Below are 13088 nucleotides of genomic sequence, written 5' to 3' on the forward strand. Positions count from 1 at the left end.
TCGAAGAAAAGCCAGGCTATATAAACGCACTGGACCAAAGTCTCTTTAATCTAAAAGTTCTTTTTATTTTCACTTCAGTTAATAAACTCAATATTCAGAAAATAGAAAAGAAACGAGGTGTTCACAGCTTGCAGTACTTGTTGAACCATACAGCAATGTTGAGAAAGCTTTCATAATCCGTCTGCGGTCTGCATAATAAAACAATCACAAGATGATTTAGCTATGAACAAACGTTCTCATAGAGATGCTACAGCTATAAACAATATAAAAGATGACAGCATTTGTTTGTTTGTGTTGGTCTACCTGTCTAGGGGATGATTGTCATTGGGAAAGACTAACACTTTAACCTCAATTCCTTTCTCCTTTAAGGCTCTCACGTACTATACAAATCAAGAATACATGAACAAACAATATTACCAATAATGTTTTGGATCTGCAAAGTTGAACGAGTTGCAGATTGATCTTACTTGAATTCCGTTTGAAATGGGAACACGGAGATCCATAGTTCCCAAGAGAAACAAAGTGGGTGTTTTCACCTGCACAAGAAGGATCATTAAATGAATGTCTTCAAACTTATCGAAGAAGAACGGAAGTGGTGTGGTTTTGACCTTTGAGATGTGTGATATAGGAGACATTTGATGAAACCGAGACATATCTTCAGGTGATGGGGCTTCTGTATAGCGAGTCCGGTCACCATAGGCTTCAAAGAAACACCAATCAGGTATATCCGTAATCCCAACCATTGATGCAAGGTTGCATACAGGATTTCTTGCAGCTGCTGCCACAAATTTATTCGGGGCCTATTGCAAAACTTTGGTATAAGAATTTGGATGATTTCTATTCCGGTGCCATAACTTACAAAGGTGAGTGAACTACATTACCTGGCCAATCAAGTGTGTAGTGAGAAACCCACCATGAGAGCCACCTAGTACGGTTATTCTAGACGGGTCTGCAAGTCCCATTTCAACAGCGTGGTCTACAGCCGAGAGCACATCATTCACGTCTTGTGATCCAACTTTTCCAGGTAGAGACTGCAAAGCATCTTCCCCAAACCCCAACGAACCCCTTTCAACCCAAATGAATCACCAAAAAAACAAGTTAGGATCTCCAGAAGGTTGTTGATTAACTAATGGAGATGGAGCTGTCTGTGAACCTGTAATTTACAATCAGCAGACTGTATCCAATTGAGGAGAGATATGCCAAAGTCTTGGAGAAGCTGCAAGGTGCGATCGAATGAGGGCCTCCATGGACAATAACAGCTAAAGGATCACATATCCCATTCTCCTTGGACTTTGAAGACGATACATATATAGCTTCAATTGGTTTTTTGGCCCCTTGATCATATGGAAATTAATTAGTCAGAAAGTTTATCAACCAAAAACGAAAACAACAAATAAGATTGAGAGTTAAAAGTACCTTTGGTAAGACATTCAGAAACATTACTGATTGGAACTTTGAGAATTTTAAACTCCAGAGATGAAAGCCCAGACGTGACCTGAAGCGGTGTAAACAGAAAAAGATTAGTACAGAAAAAAGATTAACATCATTCGAATCTAGAGGATTTGGCTAATCTGATTTAACCTTCTCAGAGCTTTTAAATATTGGGTTTTGGATATCTAACCACTGCCATGAAGGCCTCCCGGCTGGATCAACAACTTTCTTTCCATATTTAATTTCAGGAACACTCACTGGACTGCTACACACTACTCAGGAAAAAAAGGAAGAAAAGAAAACTTACAGTTGTTCAGAACCTGGTGTGTGTTTTAAGTTTAAGGTGACATTGTCACAGTTAGTAACTGAGATTAAGAGCTTGGTTAAAGATGTTACCGGCAACAATATCATCACCATCTAGCGCAAGAACGCTCCATGAACAATCTGAATCATTAGGGCTGGCACGTGACAGTTCACCACTGTAGTAATTTTTCTATCATCAGTTAGCGTAGCAGCAAAAGAAGATAACTTGGAAACTTATCATATCTATTCATCAGTCACCTTAGCATATTTAGGCTGAGTATTACTCTACAACTGTGCCAGTAGGAAGACAACATAAGAGTATGTCCATCTGACAGCCACGGATCACTCAGCAGGCCAGTAACATAGAGTCCAGGGAAACAACCATCATCAGGACAATTCACAACTGGAATCTGCATTACAAGATGTATTTGAATATATCAAATAACAGTTAGTGATTTTTTTAGTTTAATTGCCACTATAAAGACAGATTTATTGGTGTAGAGAGAGTAGTTATAAGTTGTTAAGAAACAAAAAGTGTCCAGCTCATAGAAAGTTTGAAGCTTCTATAGGGAGAAAAAGGTACGTATAATCTCACCAGATCAACAATATCAGTTGACTCAGAAAGTTTCCCATCACTTGGCCAGTTAATCTTATGAAGTGACTCGGTTCCCCAATGCGCCCCCGAATCAACAGCAGTCTTTGCGGATAAAAACAGAAGAAACTTGCCATCTTTGCTGTGAGAGAAGGAAAAAGATGAGAGTAAGTTCTTAACTGGTCATAACTAAAACGAACATTGCACGTTAACACTGCTACAAGTAAGGACAATGTTTAGCATATGCTGTGTAAGATGGCTCAGTTGTAAACAGAGTAGCAAGGAGAACAAATGCTTTTGGTAAATAAATAATTCAAAAATTTCATAACATGTAAACCTGAACAGTGGGGAAAAACCGCTGCTTATGCTCTTGGTCAAATTATGAATAGGGAATGCTTCCTTTGCATCATCTCTGGAACACAGGTAAACGCAAACTCTGTAAGATTTATCGGAACTATCAACTTGTCTTCTAGTGAGTTATAGTAACCACAAACTCACTTTGGCTCATCCGATCCAGACGAAGCATCTCTAAACTTTATTGCGTATATGGAACATGGTCTGTTGTAGCAGTACTTAATACCAAACTTTCTTTTATCTCCTAACCATCCGGCAAAAACTAAATACTCAGCTACGCCTTTACTGCTTGGACTCCAAACAACCTGTCCAACACTTATCGATCTTGGAACTCCTTTGATATGCTCGACCTCTCCACTGCTAGAGAGACAAGAATTAGAAAATGTAAAGAGTAATTAATTATTCTTGTTATTATTTTTATTTATTTTTATGAAACCTGTCAACATTGATAACAAACAGGGCAGGCTGCCTTTTTCCGGCATAAGCTTCTCCCCATTCCTCTTCCCAATCTCCTTGACCTTTCCAGCTTCCAATAGCCTTGTCCAAACCAACATTGTCTTTCGTGTAATAGCCTAGATGGTCAAATGTAGGTTTGGGAAGAGATGGTTCCTCAGCAACATAAGCAACACAAGTCTCATCTGAGTTCCAAGAGATTCCTTCAAACCTGCATCACACAAGCCTCACTCAATTTTTCTTTCTACTTCTCCAAGGCATTGAATTTGAAATAAGCCAAAAAGAAAAGTAGAGTACCATCCATCAACGTATACAGAGCCATGAACTTTCTGTGGAATATGAAACTCCTTCTCTAGCTGAGATGAACTCCATATCTCAAACTTTGTAGGAGATTCTTTATCATCAGGATTCCGGACTACAAGGAGCTTCAGACCCGATGGAGAGGGGGCAAAAGCAGATGCGCCGGTCATCTCTACAGGAAATGGCGCCCAGTGAAAGTTTACAGACAGGTTACTACTCTCTTTTGAGATATGTCCCGATAACATAAACTTCCTCCTCTTATTAGCCAAAAGGTTTGCTTGACTCATGGCAACCATAGCCTGAGGACCTGCAGTATAGAAGTGAAAAAGATTTATTCCAAAGAAGTTTGATATGTGAAAGGTGGTCCATTCATTACCAGAACCAGAGTTGAAGATCCAAGCTTTGTCAATGCTGGGAATAGTAATAAACTCTTTGATTAACTTGGACTGTGTTGCATACTCTTCCTCGCTAGTTTGGTCTAAGTCCTTAACCGTGTCAGTTCCATAAGAATCCATGGTTAACTGATCTTGTAATCCAACCTTTTGCAACTGAAACATATAAAAATCTCTAATGATTGCAAAACAGTTCCAGTAATCAATCATATTCATCATCCATAGTTTTAAAACCGACCAACATACAATCAGACATCATTTGGATCAATTGTCGATTGAACAGAAGAACATACAGAAACCGATCAATGAATGAAACTTTACAATTGAAAACCATCAAATAGAAGAAACCTATCGTGATAACACAGAACCAAAAGACACAGATCGAGAGACAAACAGCGCAGAGAAAAAGGGCTTACGAAGATTGAAAGAGTGATGATGATGCTTGGGAGATGAAGATGAGAGGAACGGAAGTCAAATTCCAAATGATTGAGAAAGTGAGTGGGTGGGTGAGTAAAGATTTTCGACGTCTAAAATAAACAAAATATAATAAATTATGTTGTGAACTTTCGATGTTGCATTAATACTTTGATTACTTTCATTATTTTCAAACTTTTTTTAGTGGTAATTTATAGAGAAATTAGTGTTCCTTACCGAAGAATTTTACCCTATTTTAACAATCTACCAAAATTTCACTATTTTTTCACCGTACACAATCATATATGACCATGTTACCCCTATATTACAACAAGCCATTATTGATTTGAAGTGTTGTCAAAATCTTGAAGTTAGATACGCGAATATTGTGTTTTCTATCGTAATATCTTCAAAATTTAAATCTTCATCTATATTTTTCTCTCATCTCTCCTATCCTCTCTATTTTCTATCCTTGTACTTTGAAATTGCAGTCGGCTCATCCAAAAATAGAGAACAACAACAATACACAACCACCATCCTACCTCATCCTAAAAATTGTGATATTTCTTTTTTTTTGGACAGGAAAACAAAAAGAATACACAACCACCGTCATGCCTCGTCCTAAAGAGTAAGTTTCTCATTCAGATTTTTTTTCAGTTATTGGGTTTGGTATTTTTTTGGGATTGATCTTGGAGATACCCCGTCCCCCCCCCTCCAAGTCTCTATCTTTGGAGTTAATTGGGAGTGTGGCTTTTCTTCATATGCTTTGTTCCTTATTTGTCTTCAATTGATGTACCGGCACCGGAAAATACATTTGATAGCTTCTAGACTGCTGGTGATAGCCGCCAAGAGTATAAAGCCCAGGATTTTGAAGCCATGCGGCATCAGACAAATTCTCAACGCCCTCGACACCGGTGGAATTGGTCATATTCTCAGTTGTTATTAAACTCACTATGAAGATTAATCTTGATCAATACAACAGCAATGGAGTGGGTTCTCTAGTTGCAATTAAAAGCAATACTTATTGTTTATGCAGTGTTTGGATAATTAAATTATTACCAGTTTACAAAACTGTTAACCGTAAACTTTATTCAATGGATAGTTAGAGAAATTATTGTACCAAAACAGTGAATTCTGAATAATTGAAAGTTATGTTTTCCATTACCGTTGACAAGCTATCAAACAAGTTACATGTCCAACTACCCAATTAACAAGCTATCGAACAAGTTACAGGGCCAACTACAAAATTAACATGCAATTTTATATCATAGACTGTAGGGAATTCATGGGTTCAATTTATGGTTAAAACTATGAAGTGTAGGGGTATGATAACTTATAGCTTATCTTATTATTAACCTGTTCATTAATTTTCTTAGCATCCAAAAAATGTTGTAACTATCCACATGGAAAATTGTACATCTGATACTGGACTTATATTTCTTCTCCATTACCAGGTCTCAGGCTTAATGAAATTGTCTATGCAGTTTTGCTTATCGTTTTATAGTGTTAAGGGTTTATGATCAGTGACTTAGTATCCAATGTGTTGTTGTTGGGTTTAATGTTTATTATTTTAGGTTTAGGGTTTGGCCATGTATGTAATGCAACCCAGGTCACCAATAAATATACATAGGTAAATTGTCAAAACTATTGTCCAACTAATATATATTGTAGCTGAGATAACAAAATTGTTATCTGGCCACTATTATATTTACACATCTAACTAACTATTTAAAACTAACGAAAGAGATTATCTTCTTGTCTTTGTCGTTAATTCCACCCCTCCCCATTGTTTCTCATTCCTAGGTTTTGATTGATAGCTCTAGCTTGGTGATTTGATATTTGTATGGTTTCAATTCATTATTATGTTTGTTGGGACAAGATTATGATGGTGAAACATATTTTCTTCGGGTTTGTGTATTCATTAGGAAGATGAAGAAAATTTTGATGAAGATTATTGAGATAAGAAAAGAAGAAGACGACAATAGAAAGAGAAAGGAAAATAATTGTTTTCGAAAAAGATTTGTTTACTTTTGTTTTGTTGTATGTTTAAAATAAATAAAAAAAATCTTTAAAAGATTATCAAATCTAGTAGAATCTTAAACAAATCCTAAAAGATCTCTATTGTCAGACACTAAGCCTAGCATCCTAATACTCTGAAGTCAGGTCACCATGGATCAAGGTTATTTTCGTCTTTCTTATTCGTTTCAGTGTGGTACGTTTGCGTAACTTTTCCCTCTTTGGTACTTAGCTAATTTCCTCTTCTTCTTATGTTTTTGACCTAATTTGCTCTAATTTATAAGCCCTCAGATTGTAAACACTACAAATAAGCATATCTTTGAATCCTCAAAGCACTTTTATTATTGTGACGGAGATGAGAAGAAATAAATTAACATATTGATAAACATTAAAGAAAAGACATAGAAATTTAATGTGGTTATGGGACTACACGGGAACAAAGAAAGTACTTTATTGATGGAAGCGAGTATTTCAGAGTACACTTGCTACAGAATATGGTAAAACCTTAAAAATATATACTTCTTCCGTTCCATAATATAAGATCTTTTATATGAATGCACAAGAATTAAGAAACCTACTTTTAAAAAAGACAATACCATTAATAATACTAGGTAAGGAACTCGTGCAATATCGCACGAAATTCAGTTTGTAAAAAAAGAATATGCCACATTTTATATAATTATTTTGAAGAAATACATGTGTTATAAAAAATCTTACATGCAGTTATATTTTTTATTAGTTAGTTATAATAAAATTAAAAATATGCCAATACCAATTAGTAAAGGCACACACATTAAAGTATCTATGCATTTTTACGTTATTATAGTGAACTAATTTTATTAAAAACATATGCCACTTTGTACAATCTATACTTTTATAGAAAGCATCTTATTTTGCTATGAAAGTATAATAAAATAAGGAGAAAATACAGATCTTTAATTTTTTCATGAATTTTAAAAATGTATAATATAAGTAAAATGAGAAATAACCACAAACCATTTCAATAAAAAAATATTCTAAATGAAAAAGATATATAATTGCATATATCATATATTAATTTACTGAAAATATTTGTGGAATACTTTATTAGTGACAATATTTATTTCTTTCACTGATTGTTATATCAACCGAATTAGAACCAAAGTTAAATGAATTAGTTTTATAGTAAAAATAAATTCTCGACAAACAAAAATTTCACTCAAAAATGAAATAAGAACATTGTCTTCAGCCTCATTGTCGAGGAGCTGAAGGTAAAGAAAGCAACACATGTTATTCAAAGCTATATATGAGACAGAGCATTCAAGAGACTATAAATTTTCACTTAAAGCAACGATGTTAATCGCAGAAAAATAATGTTACAATTTAAATAGTTAAATTTTAGTTAGCAATAATCAGCCGGATTAGAATGGTTAATCATCAAATATTATAATTGAGCATCTAAAATTTGTAAATATTTATATAAACAATTACAAAATTACATTTAAAAGTAACAACACAAATATATTTACGAACACATCTTTTTGGTAGTCTTATCTTGTAGAGGGACAAATGGCAAGATAATTAAATCCATCTTCTAAACACTCAAATCCCAAAAGCAGATATATGCATTAAATACATAAGTACAACAAGCCTTCATTTTCTTTTTGCTCTGGTTCTTGAGATTCTGTCACGTTCATTCTCTTTCATGTTGTTGTTATAATGATGATATAGTTGCACAGCAAGTAGGTTGGCGTCACAATTTATTTATTTATTTGAAACCTTGTAAATATCTGTATTGCAACGCAATGATTGTGAAACCTTGTAAAAACTGAATTATCATCGAAACTTGGCTCACTTTCCACATGTTCTTCAAGTACAAGCTTCCCCACTTAAACTCATGCACAGACAAGTGTTGCACTTCAGAATTATTTTACTGAATAAGAAGAATATATACTTATTTATTCACAATTATCATATCAGTTTTCCAAAATGTCACGAACCAATCACTGATAAAACAATGAAAATCAGAGTAAACTGCAATACAAAAACTGGGAGAAAGTACCTAAATCAGAAAGGAAAGAGAGAAAAAGAAAGTTACAAGGGGCTCGTTCGTCACTCAATCTCCTTGCACGCACTGCTAACCATTCAAATAACAAGCCCTGAAAATAAAAACGGCAGAAACAAATACGTATACTTAAAAAGGAGGACGATTAACAAAATTAAAGAGGCATAAATTAATCAGACATACGACAAGCAGTGTTGAAACCTCTTCAAAGTAGGGATATATTAAAACAAAAAAATGGTTTACAAACAATTATGTTGAAATTTGTTCTGAGATTCTGGGTGGAAAGATGAACACTTCTATGAATTGAATGTCCGCAAACAAAATTTCCGTAATTGGATGTTTTATAAGCCCTCAGATTGTAAACACTACAAATAAGCATATCTTTGAATCGTCAAAGCACTTTGATTATTGCGACGGATATGAGAAGAAATAAATTAACATATTGATAAACATTAAAGAAAAGACATAGAAATTTAATGCTGTTCTGGGACTACACGTAACAAAAAAAGTACTTTATTGATAGAAGCTAGTATTTCAGAGTACACTTGCTGCAGAATATGGTAAAACCTTAAAAATATATATTCCATCCATTCCATAATATAAGATCTTTTACATGAATGCACAAGAATTAAGAAACTTACTTTTTTAAAAGATAATATCATTAATAATACTAGGTAAGGAACTCGTGCAATATCGCACGGAATTCATTTTGTAAAAAAAGAATATGCCACATTTTATATAATTGTTTTGAAGAAATATATGTGTTACAAAAATCTTACATGCAGTTATATTTTTTTTTAGTTAGTTGTAATAAAATTAAAAATATGTCAATACCAATTAGTAAAGGCACACACATTAAAGTATCTATGTATTTTTAAGTTATTATAGTGAACTAATTTTATTAAAAACATATGCCACTTTGTACAATCTATACTTTTGTAGAAAGCATCTTATTTTGCTATGAATGTATAATAAAATAAGGAGAAAATACAGATCTTTAATTTTTTCATGAATTTTAAAATTGTATAATATAAGTAAAACGAGAAATAACCACAAACCATTTCAATAAAAAATATTCTAAATGAAAAAGATATATAATTGCATATATCATATATTAATTTACTGAAAATATTTGTGGAATACTTTATTAGTGACAATATTTATTTCTTTCACTGATTGTTATATCAACCAAATTAGAAACAAAGTTAAATGAATTATTTTTATAGTAAAAATAAATTCTCGACAAACAAAAATTTCACTCAAAAATGAAATTAGGACATTGTCTTCAGCCTCATTGTCGAGGAGCTGAGGGTAAAGAAAGCAACACATGTTATTCAAAGCTATATATGAGACAGGGCATTTGAGAGACTATAAATTTTCACTTAAAGCAACAATGTTAATCGCAGAAAAATAATGTTATAATTTAAATAGTTAAATTTTAGTTAGCAATAATCAGCCGGATTAGAATGGTTAATCATCAAATATTATAATTGAGCATCTAAAATTTGTGAATATTTATATAAACAATTACAATATTACATTTAAATAATTGCAAATATTCATCTAGATAATTACAATTGTTACTTAAAACCATTGTGGAAATAATCCACTTGAATTTTAAAACATTATAAATTCTTCAAGATGAAAAAAAACTTCCATTTCTCCATATATGTTATTTTTGTCCCAAACCTATTTTGTTGAAAATTGAATATAAGTCATATCTTGTACTTCTGAAAAATATTTATTTATCTCTAACAATCTGATAAATATGTTATCTTAAAACACTATATTAGATTTGTGATTAATACTTTCTTAATAGTTCTAATTTTTTTTTTTGTCATAGTCTTAATAGTTCTATGTTTTTTTGGGATTTTATAATATTTCAAATATTTATACATAGTAGGGTATAATTATTTATGACAATTTTCAATTTGAGAGTATTTTGAAAGTGATCTTTAAATTAGATTATGTTATACAAACTGAAATATAGGGTAAACAATAAAATAAAGAAGTATAATAATAAGTATAATAAAAACCGACAGTTCAATTGAAACTAAATTCCAACTGAGCTTGGTATATCTTCATCTCTTATAGGTTTCAAAAAATTAGACAGTTACACTAAAGTTGATTTTTTGTGGAAAGTAGTATAAAATTTTGGTGTAACATTAATCATCAGATGCAATTTTAATAAATTATTTAGTTTATTTTATTTAATATTGGAATTAACTTAATTTATTCATTCAATTAAATTTGTAATTAAAATACATATAAATTTTTTAATTAATAATGCATGTATAGATTAGTAAAACTAAAATAGGTAAATAAATAAATAAGTATATAAAATAGTTAAAACAAAAAATATTTATATAAAATTAATGTACAACACTATAACACAAAATTTAATGTTTTGATTGGAGATGACATTTAAAGTATATTACTAAACTAATAAATTTAATATTATTTCAACATCCAATGTAGTGTCATGGTTGAAGTTGAACCTTAAATAGCAATGTTTATATAAATTCTGATTTGATTAAAGACAGATTGTAATTAAGTATTATTTAATATTATTTTCATCATAATTAAGTACCTGACCAACTCAATATTGTAAACTTTCTCTAAAGTATTGCAGTTTCCACAAATAGGTACTTATTTTTCCTGGTACTTTTTTTTTTTTGTTCACAACTACCTTACATTAGAAATTAAACTAGGTTCAATACAAGGTTTTTTAGCACATATTTGGCTATTCCATCCACATGAGAAACAGAGTTTCTACTGACCCAATAAAAAGAAACAACATCAAAAGCCATAGATAAAGCATAAATATCACAGAGGATTCCGTGCAAATCTAAAACATTTGAGCCTTCTTTAACTGCCTTCATCAACCTGCTTGAATCTGACTCGAATGAGATTTGTCTGAAATCCCATGATACTGCGTCTTCCATTGCTGATAATAAAGCCAACCCCTCCGCCACAAGGGGTGATTTAACATTTGTAAAAGTAAGGGATCCTGAGCTTACACGCTCATTCCCGTTACGTAGAAATTCCCACACCATGTGAACAAAGACATTCCTTGGTCATCTTTAAGGGTGATAAGAATATCGAGTCAATCTTCTTCTGTCTCTTTCCCGCCTTTCTTCCTCCACAAATGCATTCTCTCGTGGATGATCGGGTCGTTGCATCGATTGAGTATGTCAACCGCTTCTCTAACATGCGCCTCCTCTTTGTCGATGTTCCATCTTCTAAGAAAAGGGATGTAATTCGCCACATTAAAGCTGAAAAAACAATCTATAGCTCGGTAAATTGCGTCCATATGCTCTTTCTCTTTCGGCCCAAGACCTCCATCCTCAGCGGCTACATCAAAATGTTAAATTAATTCTTTTGTGATTCATCAATATGAATCCTTTAACCATATGATTCTCTGATTGAATAGACTTAAGCGGAAACGTACCTATATCCATTGCTTTTAGGATCTGAAATTAGGGAATAGATCTTCCAAAGCAAACCCTATGTGACTTGAGTTCTCTATTGATGGGATATAGAGAGAATCTGTATTTTCGGTTAGGGTTGCCTTACGGACCATAACCCTATTTATATATAGAGAATTAATTTCTAGTTCAGCCCTTCGTTAAACTAGAAATTACTTAAGGTATCCACATATAAATATTTCATAACACTTATGCCCAAGCCTTTACCTTATTCACAATAGTGACCACTTAAATAGGCTAATTGATTAGGGGCTCTATCATATTTATTCCTTTAACATATGTGACCCCACCAAATGATCTTACACAAAATGCCTCTGGCCAAACATCATCCTTATCATCACGGCATGGCAATACGTTAAGGCAACATCTCTCACGTTAACCGACTTCGTTTATGGACCCTGATAGGGATAGATTGAAAACATACGTGACGATATTATCCGCTTCTAGTGTTCTATCGTCGAGGGTTTTACTCAACATTGTCGGAGACATTAGTTTTGTGATCATCATTTTCTTCATCAGCTTCCAACTCTCTCCGTAGGAAGAGAAAATAACTTCTTTGTAGCCATGACTAATGAGATTTCTCGAGTACGACTCTGATCTATCTGCAAGAGCCTCGTCTTTTTCTCTAAGCACTTCTCGGGCGATCTCGCTTGAGGTTACGGTGATAACGTGGACGCGGGCGAAGCGGAAGCAACCTATCTTCGTTTGCATGTCCTCCATGGACCGGTGGATCCACACGTGAGCCGGCCGGTTCATGAGCATATGGAACAAGTTCCCTATGAACGGCCATCCCCGTGGCTCCGGAGGAAGCTGGCCTTTTGGTTTCTTGGATCTTAAGGAAAGCATAGCGAGAGCCAAGAGTCCAAGACCAACGTAAAGGAAAATATAACAAGTGTGAAACTAGATGGATTCATGATACCCATGCTCATGGCTATAATTTTTTTGTATTGGATTTTTTATTGGGAAGTGAAAAGAGGTTTTACTTTTGAGCTAGTAGTGGATGAATCTTACTACGTACTTTCCCACCCCTCCTTCCTTTTCTATCAGCAGCTCGTTTTTCACTCTATCTCTTAGCTCCAGAGGTGCCAATTTGGAGAAAGTTATTGCTGATTTATCCTTGTTTATTTTCCGAACCGACGCTTGCTCATAAAGAAGCAAAATATCCTTCAACGCCTTCACGCTTTTCTTGTTTGTACGGCAGAAAAACATCGTATCGTCCGCAAAGAGTAGATGGTTCACTCGGGGGCATTCTGTTGCTACTCTAATACCCTGTAGCTTCCCCTCCCTTTGTGCCTTCAAAC

At 33.6% G+C, this 13088-nt stretch overlaps 1 protein-coding gene and 1 pseudogene across 3 annotated transcripts; both read right to left on the minus strand.

The window, feature by feature from the left end:
• Positions 1-5: 5 nt before the first annotated feature.
• On the minus strand, positions 6-4366 carry LOC106300842 (acylamino-acid-releasing enzyme-like). 3 transcript variants are annotated; one of them, XM_013737086.1, is made up of 17 exons: positions 4242-4366; positions 3810-3981; positions 3431-3740; positions 3117-3344; positions 2825-3037; positions 2664-2738; positions 2330-2468; positions 1993-2144; positions 1828-1910; positions 1582-1703; positions 1417-1495; positions 1154-1334; positions 882-1065; positions 609-800; positions 468-536; positions 304-380; positions 6-188 (listed from the first exon to the last, which is right to left on the minus strand). In XM_013737086.1, the coding sequence occupies exons 2-17, from the start codon at positions 3946-3948 to the stop codon at positions 122-124; spliced, it is 2310 nt and encodes a 769-aa protein (XP_013592540.1). In that variant the 5' UTR covers positions 3949-3981; positions 4242-4366; the 3' UTR covers positions 6-121. The 3 variants fall into 3 exon arrangements, with proteins under 3 accessions (XP_013592540.1, XP_013592537.1, XP_013592538.1); XM_013737083.1 differs by having other exon boundaries at positions 2825-3040; XM_013737084.1 differs by lacking the exon at positions 4242-4366 and adding an exon at positions 4147-4223 and having other exon boundaries at positions 2825-3040.
• A 6949-nt stretch (positions 4367-11315) lies between these two features.
• Positions 11316-12716, minus strand: LOC106297566 (annotated as a pseudogene).
• Between the last annotated feature and the right edge of the window lie 372 nt (positions 12717-13088).

Source organism: Brassica oleracea, chromosome C6 (assembly GCF_000695525.1).
Source record: "Brassica oleracea var. oleracea cultivar TO1000 chromosome C6, BOL, whole genome shotgun sequence".
In the NCBI taxonomy this organism is placed as follows: domain Eukaryota; kingdom Viridiplantae; phylum Streptophyta; class Magnoliopsida; order Brassicales; family Brassicaceae; genus Brassica; species Brassica oleracea.